This window comes from Ciconia boyciana, chromosome 7, assembly GCF_034638445.1.
Source record: "Ciconia boyciana chromosome 7, ASM3463844v1, whole genome shotgun sequence".
Lineage (NCBI taxonomy): Eukaryota > Metazoa > Chordata > Aves > Ciconiiformes > Ciconiidae > Ciconia > Ciconia boyciana.
In genome coordinates this window covers 52,361,044-52,388,410 of record NC_132940.1, presented here as the reverse complement: position 1 = coordinate 52,388,410, position 27,367 = coordinate 52,361,044, and the positions used below count along the sequence as shown (strand labels likewise).

At 35.6% G+C, this 27,367-nt stretch overlaps 1 protein-coding gene across 6 annotated transcripts in view; it reads left to right on the top strand.

Annotated features, from left to right (window-relative positions):
* DLG1 (discs large MAGUK scaffold protein 1) overlaps positions 1-26,935 on the top strand; it is a 171,639-nt gene extending 144,704 nt beyond the window's left edge. For 2 of the 6 annotated variants that reach the window (XM_072866744.1, XM_072866745.1), the window contains exons 16-25: positions 2,087-2,263; positions 3,114-3,183; positions 9,065-9,098; positions 11,784-11,825; positions 15,059-15,109; positions 17,660-17,761; positions 18,008-18,180; positions 21,794-21,903; positions 22,280-22,371; positions 25,159-26,935. In XM_072866744.1, the coding sequence (XP_072722845.1) occupies positions 2,087-2,263; positions 3,114-3,183; positions 9,065-9,098; positions 11,784-11,825; positions 15,059-15,109; positions 17,660-17,761; positions 18,008-18,180; positions 21,794-21,903; positions 22,280-22,371; positions 25,159-25,265 (958 nt within the window). In that variant the 3' untranslated portion in view covers positions 25,266-26,935. Of the gene's footprint in view, positions 1-2,086; positions 2,264-3,113; positions 3,184-8,255; positions 8,356-9,064; positions 9,099-11,783; positions 11,826-15,058; positions 15,110-17,659; positions 17,762-18,007; positions 18,181-21,793; positions 21,904-22,279; positions 22,372-25,158 lie in introns of all 6 variants that reach the window. The other 4 variants (XM_072866742.1, XM_072866743.1, XM_072866740.1 and 1 more) reach the window with 2 other exon arrangements.
* Positions 26,936-27,367: the final 432 nt, after the last annotated feature.

Sequence of the window (27,367 nt, the reverse complement as noted above, 5' to 3'; positions counted from 1 at the left end):
AACTACTAGGTGTATAATTTTCTTACCTGCAGTATTTGGACTATTTCAAAGAAAATAAGAATTCTGATTTTTTTTAAAAGAACCTGGATATCTCAACTTTTACAAATATTTATTATCTTGTTTGCAGAAGTAAAATTGAACAAACATTTGTATTTGCTTTGAACAGGGATAAAAGCACAAGTTTTACACACAAAGCAATGTCACGGAATTAAACTGAAAGATATTATAGTGGAGGTTGCACTACTGAAGGAAGGCGGTATTTCAGCCTCCAAGTGCTTTCAAAATTGAAAGCCTAAATTTTATTATAAATTTTACAAATTAAAAGTATTGTGCATTTAAATATAGGGCTTTGTGTATCATGAGAGTAAATATTTTGAAACCATTTTAAAATGTCTGTCTTATTCTAGACTTTTTAGAAAATATTTGTTAAAAACTTTATCTTGTTATGAAAAGTTTTTGATACTTTTTATGGCCCTAAAAAGGCATGGTGTCTCAACCAACTCTGATTTCGCAGTAGACCTTATGCTAAAGATGAATTGATCTGACAGAAAATGTTGAATTTTTTCCCTGTAAGCAATGACATTGGTTAAGAGCAAATACAGTTCAAACCCAAAGAAATACACTCTGTGCTTTAGAAAGGCAAAATTCACAATACTAAAATACATTTTGGAGCAAACAGTTACGACTTACAGGTACTTACATGGTTTAAAAAAATTCTGAGACATTAAAAATCTAGCAGAAAAAGGTACATAAGATTAGTGTTTGGGAAGAAGAAACTGACTGAATTTGGATAAGGAAAAGGACACCATTTTAAGTCATCACATTGTAATCTATTGTTGCTACTTTCCTAAGGTTGAGATGGATTTGGTATCAAGTTTCTAAATCGAGATAGGGGATCGTTTATAACATGCGTCACTGACAAACTTAGGAGCTTGCAGATGAAATAAATGTGAGGATTTTTTGGCCTGTGTCATTCAGGCACTTCTCACTTTACACAGGTGAGGTTCATACACCTTTTTCAAATGTAACATAAGAGTCCTTTATAAGGCATAATCTTAGGAGTATCTCTTACAGTTTGGTAAGAGGCTCCTGTCATCGCTCATTTTCACATCTTCACTAAAACCTCAATTGTGCTGGGAGAAACATACTCCAAGTATTTTCAGTTCTTCAGGGAACCAATCCAGACATAAAATGTTCCAACAGGGAGAAAAGAAATTAATTTTAACCCAGATCAGTTCCACAGTATGGTGCACCATGTGCCTTTCCAGACAATTGTGCTTTCATAAGTAAGAAGAGGGAAGGAATCAGTACAAAGCAGGCATGAATGTGGGTATGGTTAATAGTGGACTTGTATAAACCAACCTTGCTGGCAAAGGGAATGTTAATAAAACTGTAGGGACGCAGCTGATGTTCAGGTACTGCTAGTGCCTATTATTTGAAAACAGGCTTGCCTTAGAAAAAAGGATGATACTCTATTGAAATGGTTGGAAATTTTCCAAAAGAATGCACATAAAGTTCTTTGCCTTTGGGTACTGCAGTAGCAAAGTTGTGTTCAGATCATATTTCTAAGCTTTTTTTTTTTTCTCCTGCCACCCTGTGAGCAGGATATCAACTTTTACTTTAAAGACAGTAATTTTTATTTAATGAAATCATTCCAGTTTGTAACTTGATATAAAACAATGTGCATTACAGAACTTTCAACAGTGCTGTATGCTTCAAATGCTTGCCTTTTTTTTCCCTAGGCTGACATGTAACTTGCTCTGTGCAAAGTACTTACTGAATTGCAGGAGGCACCTTCTGTGGACCTTTTGCAAAGTACTAGAGTTCTGCTCTGGACAAAGTTTGTTCTCATTCATTAAAACTTTTGAGTGTGTGTGTGAATACCATACTAGATATTCTCAGTGTCTATGTGTGTATATATGAGAGAGAGAGAGAGAATGCATTCAGCATGCTTGTTTTAAGCAACTGTCAGAACAATGCAGTCATTTGTGAAGAACACAAGCAGCTTTGTATTTTGTGCTATCCACACTCCCCCGGTTTTTTTTTTCTTGCTTTTTCTATGTTTAATTTTTTCTTTTCAATGTAGAGCTCTCTTTGATTACGACAAGACTAAAGATAGCGGCCTTCCAAGTCAAGGACTGAACTTCAAATTTGGCGATATTCTCCACGTCATTAATGCTTCTGATGATGAATGGTGGCAAGCACGGCAGGTAACTCCTGATGGAGAAAGTGAGGAAATTGGAGTTATCCCAAGCAAACGCAGGTATGTAATGATATTTTATTGACCTTGAGGTGTCTGCTATTAAATGTCTGATATGATTAATACATATATAGCATATGCTTTGCTCTTTGTTGTTAATTCTGTACCACATCAGCCACTTGTTTTTGTGGCTTTTTGTGGTTGTTTTGTTTTGTTTTGTGTGTTGTTTTTTTTAATAATCTGTAGTAGGATTCTGACTAACTCAATGAGAAGTCTGTTAAAATTTTATTTAGCCTTAGGAGTTGCATGATGAAATTGATAAAGGTGGTCCAAGTCCATTTCTCTGTTCTCACTGTAAGCAAGTGAGATAGGCTTTAGTAGCCTTTTCTCACTGTTAAAAGCAAGGCTTTAATAACATTACACCATTTACGTATGAGAAGGTGCAAAGTAAATTTTGTTCAAATCGTGACACTATCATGAATTCTTTCTACCCAGAACCTGGGAAACTGGGAAGTCTTTCTTTGGTGGCCAGAGTAAACAGAGACAAAGTGTTTGCTGGCATATCAGAGACCCAAATAAGAGATTAGGTGCTCTGAATCTTAATATCTGCTGTTGACTGGTAATTGAGGCTGCTCACTATTGCAACATGCTTTTTTCTTTTGCCCCCCACTGATTTATTGAACCTGTATAATCACAAAATACTCCAATACCCTCACAGCTCATCACTTGAGAAATAATATCCTACTTTTCCAATACAGTCTGCTACTAGCAGGCTGCCATTTTCTGAAGGTGTCATCACCAACAAAAATCTGTGCTACAAAAAGTACACCTATACGCTTACATTGTAACAAGTAGTAACTTGAACTTCTGGAATTTTGCTGATTTAACTTTTTTGTGTATGTTTTTGTGGTAGAGTTGAGAAAAAAGAACGAGCCCGTTTAAAGACAGTGAAATTCAATTCCAAAACAAGAGGAGATAAAGGGGTGAGTTAATGAAGTACTAATTACACCTGGCATTGTGAATGGTCACATTTTTCACTGGTTTATCTATGCAGACTCAGTTTCAGTTTTTAGTGAAAACATTAAATTCTGTCAAATAGAAATAATTCTGAGCACCAAAGCTAACTTTAGTAGTAAACCATTGCCAAAACACTGCAAATTGCTTGAAGAATTAGCTTAGAAATATATATTATCATTAATGTAACAGGAATTGTAGATACTAATCAAGTATTGAATAGTGTAATTTCTAACAGCTCTGCAAGTACTGTTTATAAAGCAGGTTAGTCTTTTAGCATGGATTGTACTCCTGGACCCCCTTTTTTGGGGGAGGGCCTTACTACTGATTTTCAGAAAAATTAATATGTTCCTTTCTTTAAAGTTTTTAATGCATATAGAAAACAGAAGGTAGAGCTCAATAGGGTCCCTATGATAAAATGAGGTTTTACGATGTACACAGTTACACAGACAGCATAAAGTAACTTCTTTGTTACAATTATGGATGCAGATGCTTTAAAGAATTTAATGCAAGGGCATAGGCCAACAAAAACTCAAGGCTAGCGCCATTGCTGACCGGAATTGATCTCCATCTCACAGCTGTTCTTTCTCACCGCCACTCTCTACTGGCACAAATACTGATGCGGCTGTGCTCAAATCATGTAAAATAACCAATGCAGATGAAAAATAACCCAATCCAAAAGAAATTCTGGTTTTAATTTTAGTCAGTCCCTTGGTAAAGTTCACTTAAGTATAATAGGAATGTTTGTAGCCAAAATTATAGCAATTTCATAAAGGTAAAGCAGACAATTTTTTTTTTTTTAATTTTGAGGGTGAAGCTTTTTTGCAATGTTTTGGTCGTTTTGAAATTTGAGAAACAATTTTACAACCTTACAATTTCTACCAATAGTATATAACTAGTAAATTCAAGACTTAGGTGTATGCGTTTTAGATGTAAGAGCCTTCTAAAGTAATAATATATTATCATTTTTTAAAATCTGAAATATACTTTAAGCTCCTGAGGAAGCTATTTCTTAAATAATGATGTTTTTAATAGCACTAATGCTGTAACATTAGTCAGTCATTACTGTAGATCCCAAAGATTCCTTTTAGTCATTTATTTCAGTTACAATACTTTTATAACTTCAAAAATCACATATATAAAGTACTAAAGCTTCAATATTTTATCCTGATAGTGTAGGACTTTATACTTTAAAGACTGTCAAATCCATATGTACATCCCTCTGCTACATGGCAAAAGTTTCAGTTTAGTTTATTAATGAAGAAAATGTCATGGTTGTTTCTATAAGTATTTGTTTAAAAGCAAATCAATATCTAGTTATTTTCTGATGAACAATTATGGTACTGCCTTGAGGATTCACTGGATTTTTTGCAGGTTTTTTCTGTTTTGGTACATTCATATTTTGGTATTGGAATAAAATGTTATCAACTGATGTAAATTTTAACCTGATAATTTTTATAATTTGAGTTCACTTTTTAGAAGTCACAGAAAATGGCTTATACTTTAGACTATTTTAATTACATTAAGTAATTTTCCAAATGTTACCATGTTCTTTTAAAGATAATTGCATGGTTTTGTAGTTTGTCTACCAATAAACTGCAAACAGTTAATTAACGATGTATTTGAAGTAGCGTTTTGACAATAGCAGAGTTAGTGCACAGTCACTGTGTACTAGCACAGCACCAAAGAGATGCATGGAATACTGAGTGGAAAAGCAACTACGCTTGCCATTGATACAGAACTGCAGTTCTTTTTCTTTAGTAACATTTCATTTTGCAAACACGCTTACACTGTTCACAATCTTTTGCTTCAGCTGTAAATGTTTTAACGTTAGAGTTTCTCCTTGAAGTTTTCTTCCTGTATATTTCATGGTGATATTTTTCCCAGTAAGTTGTCTGCACCACACATGTCCTCATGGACTGTGTGCCTTCCTGTGTCTGTATATGATAATACTCCATGGACAGGATGAAATACCACCTTTGTAAAATTCTTCAAAATTTCTACATTAAAACCTTAAAGAATAACCCTAGTGATTGCAAACATTAAAATCCACATTCCTTTCATTTTAAGGAAAGCTAAAAAATCTGGAGCAGAAATGGCTGAGTTTTTTTCGTGTTTGTTCCTTTCATGTACACATTTATCTCACTTTCTGTGCTGCTTCTGTTTTAATATATTCTTGCTTGTGATGCCTGTTTATGATTTGCAGTGGGCTTATGAAAAATTTAATACAATTACTATGCATTTTCAACTAATAAGCAATTCTCTCTAGCTTTTTATAATCATGGTATCTTTTAAAAATAATCTTTTGGCTAATCTTTTATGCGAAATCAGTATAATATTACTTTTATTTTCTCTTTTTATTTTGGCAATGGAACTGACTCTGACCATTATACATGCAGTATATAAAATTTAATATTAGTTCAGTAAGATTTACTGTACAGAAAGTTAAAATAATTATTATGATATATTTTCAAAACTAAAATGAAGAACCCAATTATGTTTTATGAAGTACAATAAATCATCTGCTCATTTTATTTTAACTATACAAATTGCAGAGTCTGACCACCTCAGTTAAACTGCACCGTTTTAGCTTTGTTACATTTATTTCCCCTGTTCTTTTGCTCAAACTGAGGGACTTGTCCGAATGGAACAATTGTATAGATGTGAGACTTCGACTTTTTGAAATTCATGTTACAGTATTTTTCAGTATACTCAGCAAAGATCTATTCCTCTGGGCATATTTCTTTGTTTCCCTTGTTCTGTAGATTACATTAATCTTTCTGGTTATGAGAAATCAATTGCAATGACTTGTCGACTTCAGATAAAGAAGGTCAGGAGGACCGTAACCTAAAACCTTGCCCATGCCAGCTATGGTTCCTGCAAGCGTATGATTGGCTTGAAACCAGTTCTTTTGTCCATATGTCAGGTTGATAATTTACCAGTTCTTACAGTGGAATGACAGTTTTAGTTGAACACAGATGCCAGCCAATTAAAGTTTTTATGGATTTCCTACTTAACACAGTATTGATATTTCCAGAGCTCAGTGTCACTAATTGTGCTCCCATGGTACCATGTGCCTCTTTAACACCTGGTAATTTTAAGTAAACTTTTTTTAAACAACAGTAATGAAAATATCACTGGATGTTTCATTATCTGATATTGCCAAGCAAGTCTGTATTAAAACAGATGGCCAGAAGGATTGTTAATACTGTAGCAGGATGCAGCTTGTGTGTTACACTGTAGGCATTCTCTTTAGGAAGGCCAAATGCTAGTTTTGTAATTGTACCAAAGAAGGTGGCCCACTGTTTGAAAAAACTTTGTCCTGTTTGACCCCCAGTTGTTACTATATTTCGTTCCATACTTAATGCTGGTAGAAAAGGTAATACTTTTTTTTGCAGTTGTATTGCATATAATAGAGGAAGATGAGCTCACACTGGCTGAAGACAGACAGACAGACAATTACATGACAGTTAACATGCTCCAAATTTTAGAAATAGCTGTTAATAGAGACTTTAATGTATGAATTGAAAATATTGGTGTTTTTAAAGTAGCTTTTAAAAAATGATTCTGTGGAAGTTTCATTACTTCCTGCTACACATGGGCTCTGCTTGGCTTAGAAATAAACAGTCCCACTGCAGCATAGGGTCTCAAAACCAAGTTGGGCATTTTCTTACTTTTGCCATCCTTCCTGTAATAGAGTTTCTGCAAACCAAATGACAAAAACATGGCAAACTTCATGTCTTGGCAAAGCTGGGCAGATGATTCACTTATGCCTAAAGATTAAAAGAAATTTCAGCTGGCTTCAAGTTAGCTGTATTAATTCTAGTTCTGGGCATAATTGCAATAAGAATGTTACTGATTTATTTATACATTGAGTTTCTTTATTGACTTAGAACAGTAAATTAAAGGTGCTGTAGTCACACAATGTATTTAGTGGAAGACCTGGCAGATATTACTAAATTCTGTGTTAATTACACCTGTAGACATACCTATATATGAATGAAAATACATTGATGCTCTCCATCACTTAGGCGAGGAGCACGATAATAATTTATATTCAAATGGGTGGATATGTATATGTCTATAGAGGTAACTCTAGAAATTATCATAGTAACTGAGATGCAGAAATTCTTCAGCAACACAAGCAGTTAATTTCAAAAGTTGCTGAACATGATCCTTGGACATACAGGGTTTTTCATGTGGTAATTCTCTATAAATGCACCCTTGAAGAAATAATTGCCACAGTAAACAACTGAAATGAGTTTGTATCTTTTGAAAGTTAATCTTGGTATTGGGATGCGGACTTACGTAGAGCAAAGTCATTTCTTTCAGTGAACTTGCAATGAATTGCAGTTGTGAAAGATTGAAACAGATACAGTTTGTTTGGGGTTTTTTATTGTTTGGATATTTTAGCTAGACACATTTCTTTTTTCCTTTTTTCCTATTTCACTGTTACTTAGTGTTATCATAAGAGCATTCGGTACAATGACAGCTTTTAACTTCCATTTTTCTTTACTGTATGATATGTTATTTAGCAGTTGTCACCAAAGTATTTACAGTTTTGCCTTTGCAAATGGGTAACACTGGCAAATACTTCTGGTGCGCTGTTATGATGTCAGCTGTTTGCAAAAGCATGTGTAAAGCCTCAGTGTTTTTTTTTAAATACTGTAACCCCTATATTAGACAATATCAGTGATTTAATTGACTTTAAATTCATTATGGTTTGGCCATCTTATAGCAGCCTAGTTTTTCCCATGTTTTTGTACTCCCAGCAGGCTTAAATTTGTGAAATATAGGTCAGGCCATATAGGGTGAACCAGCCTGCTAGTTCTCTCAGTAGTAAGCGTGTGAAATATGGAGGGTGTGAGCAAAGCCATGAATCCCAATCTCTATTTTTAATGAGCTGAGAAGATAATGTTAAACTGAAATATGCACTGCATAATGTGGTTATAGGAGTCAGCTTCCACAAAGCTGCTGGTCTGGGCCTTTGTTCACACAGACATTAGACATCCTTTGTTTTGCCCCTCCTTCTCTTCTTCAGCAGTCATTCAATGACAAGCGTAAAAAGAACCTCTTTTCCCGAAAATTTCCCTTCTACAAGAACAAGGACCAGAGTGAGCAGGAAACCAGTGATATTGACCGTAAGTATGTGGCATTCGATGGAGAGCGAAGCACACGTAGAAGGGCCTGCTAGATTGCAGTAGGGTGTTACCATGGAGACAGTTTCATGAGCTGCAACAGGCTAATGAGCTTGAGGTGCCAGTGACAAATCAATCTACGAAATCAATAAAACCATTTGTTTGCTGTTAAAGTAAAACTTAACCCAAGAGTATCCCAGTTTGGAATAAACTGGGTAATGCTCTTGAGTAACGGTGTGTACGTAACTGGAGGAGATAACAGCCTTCCAGCTCTGTCAGTGATGGTTCCTCATTTCCAACTTGGAGAGAGCGCACAGCAGTGAAGAAAGTATAATGGAGCTTACCAGCTTCTCGAATCAGTCCCTTTAGACTGGTTACTTCGAAGTCATTCCATTCTAATTTGGTTTTCCTAATGAAGAGTGGTTACTTTGATTTTCATGGTTGCTGCCAGCACTAAAAAAAAAAGTGTCTTCTGAAAAAGCAGTTGCATAAGTTTGCTAATTTAGACCAGGTCCGCTACAAACTGTGTTCTCTGCTGTTTGCATCACTGATTACGCTTCATGTGCCAGTCAGGTCAAATCCTATAGACTTACCTTCCCCTGTGATGTTCTGGGAACTGTCTCCTGTCGTAGCGCCAATTTTATATATTACTGACAATTATTTTCTTTGTGATTGTCTTTTTATTGCTTGCCCTCTGGGGACTACTCTGCAGGAGGTCCCTGACGACATGGGATCAAAAGGCCTGAGTAAGTGATCAAAATACTCCCAAGTTATTTTAACCTCCATCTGAAAAATTACTACTTTTTTTTTTTAACAGATCTCTTTGAGACTGGTGCTCTACTGGCATAAGGAGGTTGCCTCTAAAAACGTTTCATAAGCTTTTTCTAGTTTGTAATGTTCTGGGGGTTTTTGCTTTCAGGAACATGTTACTTGAAGTTCATGTGACTATCATGTTAGATTTTTTTGTTGTTGTTCAGAAGCTTACCAGCACTTACTTGTTTGTCCTTAATAGTATTGTGTTTTTAAATTTGGTGATTATTTTTTTATGTCACTTTTATCTTGTCTTTGTATTTTTATTTTTTTAAAAATAACCTATGGCTTTTTACAGTAATAGTACAACCATTGCCATAACACTTTAGTTACAGTTTTCAATCCTCTCTCTAGGTGACTGACGTTTACAGCTCCTTAAAACAAACAAAAATCTTTGCTTTACAAATGCCATGAGAGTTTTTCTGTCTGACTTATTTGAACTCTTATGATGCTTTTAGACCAGGTAGAGGGGTAGCTAATAGAGGAGACACATAAGCATTAGTTGTATTTCCTGCAGAAATGTTAACTACTTGAATACAGCAAGATTTAAAAGTTGCTGAGTACTCTTACACATCTGTTTGTATACATAGACACCACCACTGTACTAAAATGACAAAAAGTCAAGACTTTGCTTCCATCACAGATATTAAACACATACATTGTTATGCATTTATGGAATAGTAAAATTAGTCACTAAAGGTAAGTGACTAAAGGTCATTAAAGCTAACATTTCTTCCCAGCACATAACTGTTATGCACAGTGTTCTTGAAATTACATATAAGAAGCAGTGTACTTCTATACTTGGCCTCAATCAAGAAATAAAAATTCTAGTAGCTATAACATTAGTTTTCCGTTTCTGAAATGGCTAATTTCAAGGAAATTCTTGGTCTAAAGCAGAAGACTGTAGCAACCTTTATGGCCTTATTATGGTTTAGAGCAGATCATAAGCAGTCTTTATGGCCTTGTGATTGTACCTAGTTTAAACTATGTAATATGGTCCAGAAATGTCACTAGGTGATTATGTTATAAAAACAAATGGCTTCTAGCCTGTTTTTCAGGACAGTCAGACTTTTTGAAACTGCCTTACCACGCTTAATGCAAGCTGTGTTACTTGGGCTCTGCAAGACTGCTGTTCTTGCTGGCATTTCAGGCTTTCCATCTTCACCAGTTGTGCCTGTTATCAGACTACCACAACACTTGTATTCTCAGTTGACAATGACTCCCTTTCATGTTCTACCACGAGGCTTTTAAACATCACTATTTGCCTCTTCCATGCCAATGTGGACATTCTTTTTCCAAGACAAGAAAATGAAATGGAAGTAGATACAAATTGCTGGTACTCACAAACATTTGGAAATATTTGTCTGTTTTTCCTGCACAGAAATGAAGTGAGGAAGTTCAGTCTAGTCAGAGATTTGTGGTTTAAAGATACTGGTTCACTTTAATCCAAAAATATTTTACAAGGTTAATTAGTTTATGTATGGTGACTGTAACTTTTTAAAATATTTATTAATCACTAGAAGCATACTTGCTTCATAACTGTATTCTTACCTCTAGAGTCCCCTTGCTTCTTTCAATCTTGTAGGGGAGGAACCACACTGAATTTAATGTATTATAAAGGCTCCTCATGACAACAATATGTATTGTCATATGCACACAGTTAGGTACATAATTTCAAATTTAATTGTACTTAATTTGTATAGGTCAAACACAAGCTTCTTTATGCAGTCTTAACCTGTGAATGTTAGTGTTTTTCATTACAAATAGACACACTCATTGGGTGGTATAAAAATTGATTCTTTACAATAAAGTACAGCAATATCAAAGTTCATATTTGTTCACCAGATTTGTACAATTTTCAGGTACAGAATAGATTGATACCTGAAATTCTTCAATTGTATTAATTTTTATCATAAACATATTTAACACAGTTACATAGCTTAAAAAAGTAAATATAAACACCACCTTGTAGCTACCGAACTATTTTGATTACTATGCAAAAGGCATGAAATTAATCTAGATAGTCCAGAATAAAAGTCAGGAGTTTTTGAAAACTAAGGCATTACGGGGGGGGAGGGGGAATCTTAATTCTGCATCGCGCTTCAAGTAAACTTGAAAGGGAAAGTGTCTATGTGTCCTATGTGTCACATAGACACATAGGAAAGTGTTTATTATTGAACGTGCTACACTGTATTTCCTGCAATATAGTCCAGTATTTTCTGCTACAAGACTCCTAATATAATCAATAAATTGCCTGCGTAAAAGTTGAAATGCATAATCCCATAGGTTTTGCACAACAAAATTCATCTTGAAGTGAAAACCTAAAAATTGCAGGGTTACATGTGAACTATGAATTAGTGTACTTTTTGTAATCTTATTTTGATGTGCTATTTAACGTTTTTCTGTTTATTAACATCCATTCCTTTCGTATGAAATTAAGCTTGATCCTGAGAGCTATGAGAAGTACCTTAAAACTTTTATATGCAGTATGTATTGATTTCAGCATTTTGATATCAGTATTGTCTTTCATCTGGATTATTTTGTGTCAATTTGCTTTCTTTTGGACTCATGCCATTAGTGTATGTTCCTTATTTTTTTTTTCCATTGTGTTGCAATTTCAGAGCATGTAACCTCTAATGCCAGCGATAGTGAAAGTAGTTACCGTAAGTGTTTTTAAGTTCTTTGTTTATTTAGAACCTTAGTTTAGTAGCTCTTTCTTTGGTTTTGTTTGTCTGTCTTTTCTGGGTATTTACATGTTAAATAGAACTCCCCAGTCACCTTCAAGTGAAATCTGTATTGGTGTGTTTGGTGGGGTATTGCAAATTCTGCTGTGTCTTTGTTTGTTTGTTTTTAAAAAAAACTGACTAGAGAGAATCATTGCAAACCTCCTTTATGGCTTTATGGATATTTTTATTGTGATCTATGATTTTCTTAGTTCAGCTTAATTTGAATAAATTCCTTTTTTTTTTTTTATTTTTTAAATTATGCGAGCTAGCTAGACCTATTAAAACCTAAATGTAAATTTAATGCTGACAAATATAATTATATGTAGTTGAGCTTAATACTGGAAGCGTAACTAAACCGTGTAATCTGTTAAATAGTGCAATAACTATCTACAATTTTTCACAACTGATACTCAGATTTAATATGTATATACTTCTAATGAAAGAAAAGATAAGCAAACATGTATTTACCCTTGCTTTCAGCTTTCATTTTTCTATTTTGTCAAGTGTGGGTGCTTAATATGAATTGTGTTCAAAGCATACGACACACATTAAGTGCTGGAGTCAGTTATGATAAATTAGCGCGCTAGGCATGCATACACGTTCTCTCTCTCTGAAGACATAGTATCTTTTAAATACTAGACTAAGCTGGCTTTTTCACTAATCCAAGCTACAGTACTATTTACTATTACCCAAGCTACAGTAGTACTGCATGTTCACAGTGGGTAATATGCTGCATGATGCTGCTGTACAATGCTTTAAAATGTCTTAAACCAGAGCCAGAACTTCAATCCCACTGGTCATTTCCAGTGAGCAACTCCTCAGTAAGGTCGCACAGTCCAGACCTGGAACCCAGCATAGAGCAGAGCAGGAAGATGAAAAAGTTGAGGATTTGAAGAGGAATATGAAAAGAAGGAACGGTAAAAGTCACGCAGTGTGACACTGAGTGGCTCACTGATCAGCTCCTGGTTGCCTGCTAACTGTATAATGGGCACTTCAGAAACAGATACTGTTTATGTTAGGGTAATAAGGAAGGTGGTTCATTAACAGATATATTTGTTTGGAAGCTGTAGATCTTATCAGAGTTGATGATGCACATTTTTTCTTCCAGATGATTACACTCAAGGAGAGAATTTATACACGTATTTAAAATCCCCAGTGTTTACAATGCTAACAGCATATTAGACTGTAATTGAAAAGAAACCAGTTGGGGGAGGCATTCGTGTTCCCTGAGAATAACACAAAATTGAGCATGTATGGAAGTTGCCTTTGCCTATATGACAAACTTTCAAATTTTAACCATTCTTAATGACACGCCATTAAAACTATCTAACCGTGACTGTTTCTCCATAAAATTGCTGCTTTCCTCTCTTCCCCCCCACCCCAAGGTTTTTCTCAGAGCTTGCTTTATGTATGTTTAAAGCTCATTATTGGTGCTACTTGTTAGGTTTTTTTACTCTGTTATTACTTGAGAAGCCCTGATTTTTATTATGAATGTTATGGATTTGCTTATTTGAATATGTAACTCCAAGCACTTTTTATTAAAATGATTTTTTAAATTTCTTCTTACTGCTGTCTAATATGAAAGTTATCTTGATAACAGATGAGTACGGTTGTTCAAAAGGTTCATTCTATTAATATTCATTTTTCCAAAGTATTGAAAAGCAGTGACAATATATACTTTTTGCCCTCAATCAGGAGATGCTTTTTACTTGTTATTATCTCTTTAGTAGTTTGCTTAACTAATTTTTGACCTTATAGCGATGTGACTTCTCCAAAGAAGTATCTAATTATATGCGAGCTGGATCTCTTATAGATGAATCAATAGCTGGTGATTCCCTATTCCTCTCTCTACCCTAAAAGGGGTTCTGAAAGTATATACTGTCCTTCTAAAATCCATTTGCATGAGTAACTTTTTGAGATGTTAAAATAGACAGGTTGCATGTTTTCATGTCTGTCTTAACATATTCCTCACTTGCAATAACTTAAATTAAAATGTTCATTCATGTATTGCTGTAGTACAGTTTGAATGCAAATTTATTGCAAATTAGAGAAATATTTCTCTTAATGAAATTGTAAATTTTATATTTAAAAGATCAATGGTATTTGCTATGAAGTAAAGAATAGATATATAGAAGCAATATGTGAGTTTATAAAAGCCTTTATCAGCGATCTGTTTTTATACAGCTGTGGTATAGCATTGGTATGTTCCTTTGCCTGTTATAAGTATGGCTTATGAACTACAAAGAATGTTTCAAAATTACACAAGTGAGTTACTGAAGGAGTGTATTTTCTTCAAAGTTCATAGTAATGTCATATAACTTGAGCTTGTATCTTCAGAATTAGAAATTCTTTGCTGTCATGGAGTTAATTTTTAGTGATTCCATTGCAAGAAATCTTACTTGGAGATATCTTGTTAGACTAGAAATAATCTTTTAGAGAGATGGCAACTGAGGTATATTTCAGATGCTTTCACTAACATTTAAAAAGTCTGCAGCTGTCAAAGGTCAAAATTCAGTTATTTTAGTTTCATTCACTGCTGATGTGCTTTCTGGAGCTGAGAACAATACAAAGCATTCTTTGTTTTCAAGTTGGTCTTTAAAAATTCATTAATAAAATACTAGTTATTTAGTATATACAATCATAATTTTTTTTGTAGAATTAGAGTGGTTGAAGGTGTTTATATAAATGCCACTTCATGATAAAGTTAATGGAGGATATGTACACCTTGACATACATGATTGTCAGCCCTGTATAAGTATAGAAAAATATTATTGTAAATGCTGGCTTCAAAGTATGGAGAATGTTCATGATGAAGGTGGCATTGCCTCTAGCAGTGAATGATAGCATGCATGCATTTCATTCAGGGAAACGTGTATAAAGAGCATTTCCATAATGCTTTAAAATTCTTCTTGTGCTTTGATGTCAGTTTGACATGCTAACATAAACCAGGAAATTATTTATACTGTATGTGTCTTATGCTTTAAAATTTTGTTTGGCTTATTTTTGTGATTTTTATAATTCATCGCTCTTCAAAAATGTCCTTCATCAGTATCATTGTAATGCATATTACTGAGGAATGTCTGTATCATTATAGTTCATTGAATGACTCAATTTAAATATGTTGGTTTAGAAAAAAAATACATAGATATGTCTTTGCATTTACATTTTAGGTGGCCAAGAGGAATATGTCTTGTCATATGAACCAGTCAATCAACAAGAAGGTTTGTAGATCTCACTCAGTATAAAATAAATACCATCTGAATTATCAGAATGCTTCATGTGCCCGTGTGTACTGAGCACTGATAAACTTCTTCACTGTTTTGAACTTGTTACCATTATTCAAATGAATAAAGCATAAAGGCATAAATTATTAAATGCAATTGCTAAATTATTTAGTGCACAATCCAAAGCTGTGCTACTTAAAATAACTTATTGAGTGTGGTTTACATTGCATAAGGAGAATATGGTATGTTTAACAGTTTCATCAGTGCGAACCTCAGAAATTATAGTTTTCTTCTGTTTCATATTGCTTTAGTATTCTCACTGTTGCAGTTCCTTTTTTCTGTCACAGCAAAAAGTGTGTCAATAGATCATTTGTCTATTTTAGTAAGCTTTAATTGAAATGTCTCTAAAACAAAGTCTGCCATTTTGTATGGGCTTCTTATATGGCTAATTTGGTTAGCCAAAATAGCCATAACTTTGGTTAGCCAAGTGATTTTTTTTTTTTTTCCAGAAAAAAAAATAATTTTGAATGGAATGGAAATTGATAGGACAAAATATTTTCTCACACTTGCATTTAAAATAAGATGCTTTTCACTGATTTCCAATGGGATGCTATCGTTTCCTTTTCACCTTGGTGCTGTTCTTGCTTCATTGTGTATAATAGATACAGAATTTTTAGTGTTCCATTCACCACCACAGGTGCTAACAGTTGATTTACATTATCTGATACATAGCTCATATATTTGTAAAGTAATCTGTAAAAGGGATGTCCTTTGGGAATACTTGATATCTGTTACCTATCAAATAAGGTGGCAGTCGAAGTAAATACACATCATGTATTTACATGAATTTTGAATGTCAAGATTTCATGTTTGGTTTCATGCAGTGAGTGGCACGGCCCAGTTGCTTTTAATAGCATTGTGGAACACGCGTGCCTGCATAGACTTTCCACACCAACTTGTTAATCGTCGCGTGTGGGCTCCATTTCATCAGTAAGCTTCCAAAAGTGGTAAAAATTGTTATACAAGACTAACACAAACTACATTATTTATATCATATAATTTGTGATTTTGGTAGGTTCCAAATAAAATCATGGATGAGAAATGCATGAGTTGAGACCACGCTAGAAATGGGGAAATGATAGGCCCTCTTCGATGTGCGAAGCTATGCTTAAGCTGGGGAACTGGAAGTTTGTTACCCTCAAATGAGCAGCTGCTGGGTCTGTGTATGTACGCACACCAGAGGGTCTCACAAAATGCAAAACGTCTTTTTAGCTGGCATTAGCTTCCCAGATTCCGATAGCTTAATGGTTTAGTGAGAACGATAGTAATACCAAGTGAATGAATGTCAAGGTTGAAGAGAAAAGATGTGAATGAGACTTGGCACAAGCCAATAGTTTAGTAACTACCATATTGTAAAACTAAAGATTTTTAGAAAGCCAAGTGCTTTGGCATTTAAATACCAAATACCAATACCTTTGAGTCTAACATAGTGTATGGGGAAGGCCATAAAAGAACCAGTACATCGTTCTTTTGCTTAGGTGCAGTAATATATTCCCTGCATGTGTTATCTACGTTTGTCCACTAATTCACTTCCACAGTAATTTTTTTTTTTTAATAAGCCCAGAAGAATAAAGAACTGTAATGACCAAAATAGATTTAAAGGTGCTTGGATTTGAGACGCTAGTGGGCTGCCCTTAGTCTTTAAGCAAAGATGTTTATTGTTAAATTAATAGGTTGACAGTTACTGGATCCCAGACATTCCTTCTATGAATATATGAATACCTCTGAAAGGAAATAGTTCAGAGAATCTAATTAAAATATATTTTATAGGTCAGACTTTATTTTATTTGGACTTATTTGTGCAGGAAAGACAGACTGAACCTACAACTAAAATTTATACAGCTGAAATTATATACTAGTGCCAACATACTTAGATATTATTGTCTTCATGGTTCTTCCAGTATAATTAGTATTTTCTGCTTGATCTTAATTTCCAACCAAAAGCCGATTATAACTTTACAGAAAATTAAGCTGCTCTTAAAAGATGCTATACTTCATTTTATAAGGTTGTTAATAGTTACAGAAGCTATATATAGTTGAGTCTTTTCATATATGATTATTTAAGTTGTGGTCTTCGAGGAAAAGAGGAAGTTTCTCCCAACACAGAACTAGAATTTCACGAACTCTGCTACGGCTTAGGTACCTCTTTGAAGTGAAGATATTTTCAAACTTCCTCCTTTTGCTGTTTTCATTAGAATGAAGGATGTTACTTTGTGAAAATATTTTTTTTTTTTCCCCCCAAAGACTTCATAATTTAAGACATCTTCGATCCCCCCAGGATAGTGATTTGAGAGTAAAGATCTAACAACTTACTGTGACTATGGTATTAGTTGATACACATTCTTCAACATGTTTTTCTTCTCTTTAGGAGTACATATTCTTTTAGTTATTAAAACCATTACCATGTGATAAAGCTTATTTTGCTGAACTGTAAAAGAAAGCAATCATATTGAAATGTAACTGATGTTATTCCTCTATGTTTAATAGTCAGTTACACTCGACCTGTGATCGTTTTGGGACCCATGAAAGACAGAATAAATGATGATCTGATCTCGGAATTTCCAGACAAATTTGGCTCGTGTGTTCCACGTAAGTCTCAGCAAATACTAAAGTAATTCTAATTTTTTTTGGTGTTAATTTTCTTAATAGACATCCTCTGTATGTTGAGTTAAAAAAAAGTTAATATATTGTCTAGACTTTATAGAGCTATCTTAGTTGTCAGTCATCTGCTTGTGACAGTTTTGCAGTATAAATGGGAGACTATTTTTGCATATTGTAGGGAAAAAAGTCACTGTTTTTTGTTTTGCTTTAAAAATTACTGGTTTATATTTAAAGATACTACTAGACCAAAACGAGATTATGAGGTGGATGGACGTGATTACCATTTTGTCACTTCCCGAGAGCAAATGGAGAAGGATATTCAGGATCACAAATTCATTGAAGCTGGCCAGTACAATAATCATCTTTATGGAACAAGTGTCCAATCAGTGCGAGAAGTAGCAGAAAAGGTAAATCAGTGCCAGTTACTTTCATTTACTGAGGTGATTATCTGACTCTGCTGACAGGGGAAAAGAGAAGAATGGCAAGGAGCCATTAGGAACCCTCTGACATTTTTTAAAAGGAATTTGTACAAAACTAGAAACAAAGTGCATTGTCACAAATACATTTAGGGAAATAATGAAGCTTTGGAATAATGAAAGCATCATGATTAAATTACAGGAAAAGAGCAAAGTTTGTGCCCTCTTATAAAAGAAAATAGAGAAGAAATCATTGGATTTACAGGCTAATTAGCCTAGCTCACATACATAGATCATTAACTAATTAAGAATAGTGGTGATGGAGTCAATTAATGTGATGATCCATTTGATATAGACCTGTGCAGAAGAAAACTTGTAAAATTGTTATTCTTTGTGCCCTTCATGGATTTAGCTGATGAAGGGAAAAGAGTGAATGTAATAAACTCAATTTTAGAAAGACGTTTTACATAACTACCACTACATTTTGAAGACTGACTTTACTGTTTTTATTGTGAACAGATTTTAATTAACTATTTCTTGCAAAATCTAAATATTTCTAAATTCAAAGTGAAGTTTACTTGAGCTCTCTGAAAAAGAGTGGGAAGAAGGAAGCATATTTCTTAGAGTAAGATGCTTGTTTTAAAGAAAATTTTTTTGTGAAAATTCTTTGCAAATGTTCCACGTTAGGTTGATGAGTGTTGTTCTACTGCTTACAAATATGGTGCATTTACAGTAGACAATGTTATCTGATCTGTATGAGAGAAGAAACAGCTATTTTCTGGGTGGGAACTCACAAGCATGAGCACTTTCAGTCTGGACATGCAGAGGGTAAGTGTGGTTAACCTGTGTGACACGGGAGTGTAGTTAGTCCTCTGGAAAACAGTGTGGACTATTCTGGCCAGATGGCTGAGTATTGTTATTTCTGGCAAGTGTAATTTACTGGAATCAAAAACAGGGCGAACATGGTGAGATTCTGTGGTTCATGTGATGAAGTTTTCTTCTGCTGTCTTTCTCACCCTATGCAATAGAACCTGACCCCATGGTATATAGCAAGAAAAGTAAAGAAAATAAAATTAATTACAAAATTGTTAAAGTAAATGAACGGTACTTTGTATGGGAGGCTGAACAAAGTTGTGAAAATATCATATGTGGTTAAATGATGAAACAATTTATTGAACAGCTTAAACATTATAAACCTGTCGGCAGTTGCTTCACCTGGTAGCACAGATATAATCCTTCGGTTCCGTCCTAGACCTGAAATTGGCTGTGTTCTTTTGCCCATCTAGTTGGACTAGTAAGGTACAAAATGATTGTGAATCTTTTATAAACCAACATGAAGAACAAAGTACTACCAGATGTCTCCGTGCTATTAAATCTCTTGCACAGGCACCGTGGGACTTTGGGTAGATGCAGCAATTTCTGAGTTCCAGCTAACATTATTTTTCTGAGAAACAATGGCCTGTCCTTCAGAACTTCCTTCAAAATCATGACAGGGCTGCAAACTGGTTGATCTGGGCCTACTCCCTCCTTGTAGTCCTCCCTGTCTTGCTTAAGAGATGAGTCTCTTCAGTGGGTCTTATTACTGGGATACAAAAGATGATTTCCAAGTTTTCTGTGATGAATTTAGAGGTAGACACAACAGAAGTGACTGCTACTACCCCGAAAGTACCAGAAATAGTATTCTTGCAATAGCTTCAAATTGTGTTCATTTGCCCATGCTTCCAGGTGATCCCTCTCTCTCTCTTTTCCTTACCTATAATGGACACAGCTAAAGATGCTTTTTGATGTCATTGTTCAGTTACTGTAAAAGGCACTGAGTGCTGTGCTATGTTTCCCAGTCAGATGCAGTGCAGGTAAGGAACTAGAAAATATGTAAAATATTGTTTAAATGCACTGTGCAAAGAGCAAAATAGCTTCCTTGGATGAAAACATGATAATTATATCATGAAGTATTTGCCTTTCTTTTCCTTGTCTTCCAAAGCTTCACTCAAAAGGAATTTTCATAATCCTCCTTGGAATCGCTAGCAGCTTGCAAATCCATGTCTGAGGCCACTGTTAATGCATGTTCATTATTGATTTCGAATAAACTGTCACAGTTATATTCCATAAGGCCCAATACAGCTACTGGCAATCTAGTCCTCCAACCCTTTGTCCAAAATCCTTTGGCACCTGGCATAAGTTGTTGGGCCAAACACAGCAAATACTAAGTGTCTTATCCCAAAAAGGAAAACGGCCCAGGTAATGCTCTTAATTCACAATTCCCAGAACATGTGCCACATTTAAAGAGAAACTGTTTGAAAGGTGTGGACAGCTGAGCACATGTAGTAAGATACTCTGCTAGAACATACCAACACCTTTCTTAAATGATACCAGTCAGCATCCAGATCCGGGAAACAGTTATCGTCAGTTGAAAGCAAGCAGATGTACTGTTCGTGTGGGAAGAACACTTCTATCCTCTTTAAGAATTCCTGAAATAAGTCTGTGGTTTTGTTGTGCCAGAGATCAAATGTAAATGATCCTAGTGATCTCTTCTGCCAGGAAGCAGAAACGTGTCAGTCGTTTCAGACTGCAGTCACTTCCTCGCTCTTCAACGTGCCCTCCAGGAATGATCTCCCAGGACTTCAGGAAGTGTGTTGTATGATACGAGTAACCTTTGGTTTTATGGTGCTTGTGGGTTTGTACCCTGGCTCGCAGAATTCTGCCATTCACATTGGTTTCCTGCTAAAGGAAAAGCTTTTCTTATTTTAATCATCCAGCAGTGGTTTTCTGTTCCTCTCCCCCCATGTGTTTCTGAAATGCTTGTATGCCAAATTACTCATAGGCTACTCGGAAAGGAAAGAAATAAAAATGTGTGAGGTAGAAATGAGTGTATCGGAGATGAGTGGAGCAGAGGAACAGAAAGAGCCTTTGAGATGAGATATCCCAAAGAGCTGGAAAATTGCTTATAGTGGGAGAATAGAGGTGGGGAGAAAAGCAGTCCTACCTCATTGTCTTCCCACTGCCCAAGAAATGGTTAAGTTATATTTGTTTCTCAAGAGATAAAAAATAATCAGCCCAAATAAATTGCATTCACCATCTCAAACTTGGTATTCTGTTGTGTGGTACCTGGGGGGAGGAGAGTGCTTGTATTCGGTTCCATCTAATGATTCTGATGGTGGCATACTTCCTTGCCGTCAGTGGTGGTTAATCCCTCAGGCATGCCAGTTAAGTCATCTAGCTCCTCTCTAAACTGCATCTGTGACACGGCCACCTCCCTAAAGGATCTTCAAATTATTTATTAAAAAAAAAAAAAAAGAAATAATTTTGGTGGTGTGGTTGAAGTACAGCTGTTCCCCTGCATGATTCTGCACTGTTGATTGGGCTGCAACCTCTGGTGGAGAAAGGAAGGAAGAACAGTCAGGAACATCTCAAGTGATGTATGATCCCAACAGAGGAGCATTGTGGGACCTTATGCCAAAGTGGTGAAATCATAATGTCATTGATGCAAATGCTCTAATTTTGTTGGCTTCAGTGGAGACGTGTTTTCTCTTCTAAATTATTAGCTATGCATACCTGTGACTTAAACTTTGCTTAGTGCCATTTTCCCTTCTCTCTCACTTTTTAGGGTAAACATTGCATTCTTGATGTTTCTGGTAATGCGATCAAAAGGTTGCAGATTGCCCAGCTGTACCCAATCTCCATTTTTATTAAACCCAAAACAGTGGAAAATATCATGTGAGTAAAAGTAAGGTACCTCAGGCTAAATTGTTTGAGACCGTCATTGTATTTGAAAAGCCAGCTGCAAGTTATGTGAAGACAATTGTAATACTTGCATTTTTAACAATATTTAATTTCTTGAGTTTAATTTCCAGGGACTTCTAGACGGGGTTTGTAATCCAAATTAAAATGCTTGAGAACAAATATCATTGTGCTAAATTCCATGCAACAGAGTGTCAGAACAGCTCATTGCCACTACAATCTTTGCTTAGGTGTGTCATCTAGTAGATTGCCTCTTATTAGGGTTAATACTCAGACAACAGTTTAAAACCTTATTTCAAAAGACTCCAAGTATTTGATAGTAGTTTTTAAATGTATAAATTTTCAATTTCAGGGAAATGAATAAACGCTTAACAGAAGAGCAAGCCAGGAAGACATTTGAGAGAGCCATGAAACTGGAGCAAGAATTTACTGAACACTTCACAGGTGTGTTTTGGGACTGTTCCCTTGCCAGAGTTGAAATTTTATTGCTTGCTGTAAAATAGTAATTGCCTCACTGCTGAGATAAGGCTGAACTTTTTTTTCCGGCTAATCTATGATTGTTTTGAGGCATAGAGCCATCTTAATACCTCTACACTGATTTCAATTTGATCAATTAATTCAGTATATACAAAAATTTACTGGGAGCTTAATTTAGGTTTTAAAAACTGTGAGACTTTCTACCATTTTCCTAGGTATTATAATGCAGATGTCTGCTTTGTTGATATACAGTACGCTTAAAGCTTTTTATTTGCAGAGCTGAGATTGGCCAGCAAAGCTCCTTGGATAAAGTGATCAATTTCAATTTTTTTTTTTTTAAATTGGGAAGTAAAGAATGATGGTAATTAATTAAGCCTCTGGAAATTGGGTACTACAGCATTATGGTACTTAGCAAATCAAATTTGTGTATGCCACGGACCTAACTGTAACAGCAAGGGATGGGCTGCAAGCACTCAAACTGTGGTAATTGTTTGCATTGTGGCTTGCAGTAGGAGATTGATCAAGTCAGGATTTTCAGGAGGACAGAAATGAGCCTTCTCTATTCCTGTCCTAGATACACTCGCTCCTGTCCTTCCTGTTATGGTCTCTTGCAGTGTTTCAGTGTTTGCTGCCTCATTCATCTCCTTTCTGTGATATGACTCCTTTGCCCAATTCCTTCTTCCACATCTTATGTGGGCAGAGCTGTGAATGCAACAGCCTGCTCCACCTGGGCAGAGACACAGGAAAGGGTGGTGGCTTCACACGGGAGGAAGATAGAGGAACCAGTAGAGTCCCTGCCCCAGTCTTCCTGCTGCCTTGTTCTCTATATTGTGTGCTACCCACACAATGAACAACTTGAGTCCATCCCTTTTTGTCTGCCTCCCTCCCTCTCTGCTGCCCTGCAGCTGTCAGTTTGTCCCAATACTGCATCTAGCTCTCCCACCGGTCCCATAGCTCTCTATCTGTCCGTACCCAGAAGGTTATGGGACTCAACATATATTGCAAATTCTTCCTATTATAGAGTTCCTTACCAAATGACTTGCAAATGTGTCAAGTTTGTTGTTCAGGAAAAAAATGAGTTTATTTTAATATATATTAGTTAAATATTTATTTAGTAGCTAGTATTCTTCCAGGTTGTCTCAGGGCATTATATAGGACAGTTTTTCAGGAAATTAAGGGACATAATTCAAGATGTTTCAAAAGACTATGGGCCTTTTTAAGAGCTCTAGTGCTCAGGGCCATGTTTCTTCTCAGAAGTATAAGGACAGAGGAAGATAGCAATGGTCAGACTTCTGTCCTTGATAATCCCGTTTGGGCCAGAAATCTTTTTCTGAATCTGTTTGAGATACTTGAAGACATTACAAATCCCACTAAATGCTTACAGTTTGGAGGCTGCCACCCATATGAGTCAGGTGTTAAAACCGAATGTGTGAGCATTCCTTAATCTGTTAAACAATACCACATCGTGCAGCTAAATGAAGTCAACTTCTTCAGCAGGTTAAGTGTAAACATACTTAAACTTTGCAGTGAAGCACATGAAGAGTGCATCCATCTTCTGTTTTGAGGATATTGAGCTTTGGAAGAGGTGTGGTTAAACATAGCTGGAGAGAAATAGGATGCTGAGCTTATGGCTATTGCATTGCAAAGACATTTCTGAATCTTTCTAATGTGCTGTTGTGCTGTGAACATTACACTTGAGCTATAATAATTAACAGCCTCCTCCTCCGACAGGCACTATGACAATGGGCTGCAGATGGGGAGAAAGTTTTTAAGAGATGGGAATGATGAGTAGGAATAAAAAGGAAGTAATTTGCATGAAAGCAAAGCTTGGAAGCAGCAGTAATGTATTAATGTACAAAAGAGTGAGTCTGGCCTGCCTCCAAAATTATCTTTCATGCCAAACTTTGTTTCTTGGATTATCAACACTGAGATGGCAATCCTCATTAAAAAGAAGCTGCTATCTCATCATTTTCAGACTGAAGTGTGGTGAGAACAGCTCAGACTTCATCCTCATTCTCACCAGACCGTACTTTGATATGTCAGAACACATCCATATTTGCTTATTTCTAATTATTTTCTAGCCTTGGAGAAAATATATCTAACTTACACCATCTGAATTTAAATTGCACGTTTAACTATATAAGGAAGCCTGTTGTCTATAAAACTTGAATCTATTGGCTGGGCAACAAAGTCCATGAGTTCCTCCTCTTTTTGGCCAAAAGCAAAGCTAGTGCTAGCAGGTAGAAATCCCAAGGTCAGCCAGCCTTGCTATGAAGTTTCAGGATCCAGCTGAGGAGTTCACCAGTCTGCATTACACCAAGCCAGGCCTCAGACTGACTGCATGAGGACACAGCCCTGTACTCTCTGTCATGCCTTGTTGTGTTGGAAATGCACATGAAAGTTGGACCAAAAAGAATACTGGAGGATGTTAATTGAGTCAGACAAACTTGTAATGCGGTTAGGAAAAGCAAAAAGCACGCCTCAGTTTTATGTGTATACTTGCAGTAAAGGGAAAACCACTTCCTAACCCCAAGCCTCTGAGTGTGAGAGATGGTGCTTTGTGTGTCCTGCAATATGATCAACAATGTGCTTCGCTCCAGCACAGAAACCAGAAATCCCGGTGGGTGTCCATTCCTTCAGCGATCTAAAATCCTCTTGCCACTCTGAGAAAAAAGAACAGCTTGGCTTGGAACATGTTGGTTTCTGTACGGAGCTGGGAAGGATGATTGCTGATTGCTACATTATGTTTTGCAGCTATTGTCCAAGGAGACACACTGGAAGAAATCTACAACCAAGTGAAACAGATCATAGAGGAACAGTCTGGGCCTTACATCTGGGTTCCAGCAAAGGAAAAATTATGAAAACAGATTTTTATTTTTCATTTTCTAACTGACATCACCTACTACATCTGACGACTCTAAGCCCTTCCAGTGGAGCCTGCCTCTAGTTCTTTCCAGCGTGGTTCATACCCTAACCATCACATTCTGCAGTTCCCATAATGCTTTACATTTGGTGTCTCTCTTAGTTTAAATGATTTGTATTATTGTGTGTTGTTGGTTTGCCATTTTTCAAACATGACAGTGGAATGGCCTGACCAGCTATTAGTTTGGGGTGGGGGTGGGAGGGAATTGCTTGGTAAAATTCCTTAATGTTTAAGGGAAAGTAACTTTCAAAGATTTTTCAAAAAAGCTTTATAGACATTCTTTTAAAATTTCATAACAATTGAAAGAAAAGTTGTACTCAAGGAAGTTGTAAATCATGAGTAACTTTGCACGCTTAACTTTAATAGCATGGTTTGGTCAGGGCAATCAATTTCAGGTTTATTTTCTGAGTTAAATTCTATTCTCAGTTGGGTTGGTTGTTTTTTGTTGGTTTTTTTTTTTTTTTTATTTCCAGGCAGTTAGAGAGAAACTTTCAAATTTTGAGTTAACATTTTCATTAACTCCCATTACTACTCCTCAAGGGATATTAATTTTCATAATTTCATATGGATATTCTTATAATCTATTTTTTCATTTTTTTGCCAATAAAATTGCTAGGGACAAAGATGTGTAATGTTTTTAATCTTCCTCGTGAAGCACTATTTATAGTGTCTTACAGAAATTGTTTATAGATAATGGTCATCACATTTTTTGAGCCTAAAATATGTTTAGGTGCTAGGAAACCTTGTATTTGTCAGAGGAATGCCAAATTTCCATTGGCAGTAATACAGAAAACAGCTGCAGAGATGGTCATTAGGGCAATGAGAATGATTCGTAGCCTAAAAATGTGTGTGTTCTTAGGGGTCAGATTTTAATGAATATTTTACCCACAATAACTGCCTATTTTGTTATAATAAATATATATATATTAAACTTTCTTTAACTAAACTCTGTAACTATGGGAATTATTTTCTTTACATAGTTGCGCACACGTATAAATATATATATAAAATATATATTTTTCTTTTACCACCTACTCCTAGCTTTTTGTTTTGAATAAAAATACAAATTAGAATTTACCTTCCTTAATCATGAGAAATCAAATGGGCTATGGTGGCTGGGCGTAAAGTCCAGGGAATATTAGTTACAAGAAAAAAAAATACGTGCAAGTTCTCCTCTTTTCTACAGAATTTCAGGTCTTTGTCTTTTTTTTTTTTTCTCCTCTTTTCTTCTCCGCACCCCGTAATATGCATGTCTTAACCAAAGGGAGAATTCAGAGTCAACAATACATTTTATTTTTCTGTTCCTGTTCATCTCAGATTGCATAGGCACAAGATCTTTCATTTGCAACGCACAAACTTCTGTGCCGAATGTTATAAATATGTTGTACCAAAACATGGAACTACCTTCGGTAATGAAATTCTCTAATTCCCGTATTATTTGGTACCTGCCATTGCTTATGTGAAACTGATTGTTTATAAGAGGGATGTACTTATGGCAGTCACGGGGCAGTCACACAATCAAATTGGCTTTGGTTTGTAAAGAATTATCAACACTATCCATTCAATTTGTTAGAAAGAGGAGAACAGCTAATAAACTTTATTGTACAATATATTTGTCAAGTGTGTTTTTAATCAAAAGAAGTACAGATGTTGTAGCATTTTAAAATAAATGGCTCAGACTGTAAATGAAAATGTGGTGGAGGAACACTGGTGACCAGATTAGGGCCAGTGAAGTTATTACATTAAATGCAGGTTTAAACTTGGGACACAAATGTTGCTGGTGTTATGTGGCATGCTTATAAGACTTACAGTAAGTGTAAGCTGCTGGTGTGTGGCCCAAAATAATTTTTGGTTTTCTAGATGTGTGAAGTAGGTGTGCTGTCTTTCTGAGACTCCTCCTGTCTATGGAAGTGCAAGGTTTATAAGATTGATGCAACTTTTGATAAATAATGTCATAAATTTTTAAAGGAGCTAGAAGTTTACTATAGTCTACCTCTTTTGAAAGTCACTGATTATTCGAGGTGTATAGTGAAACATCTT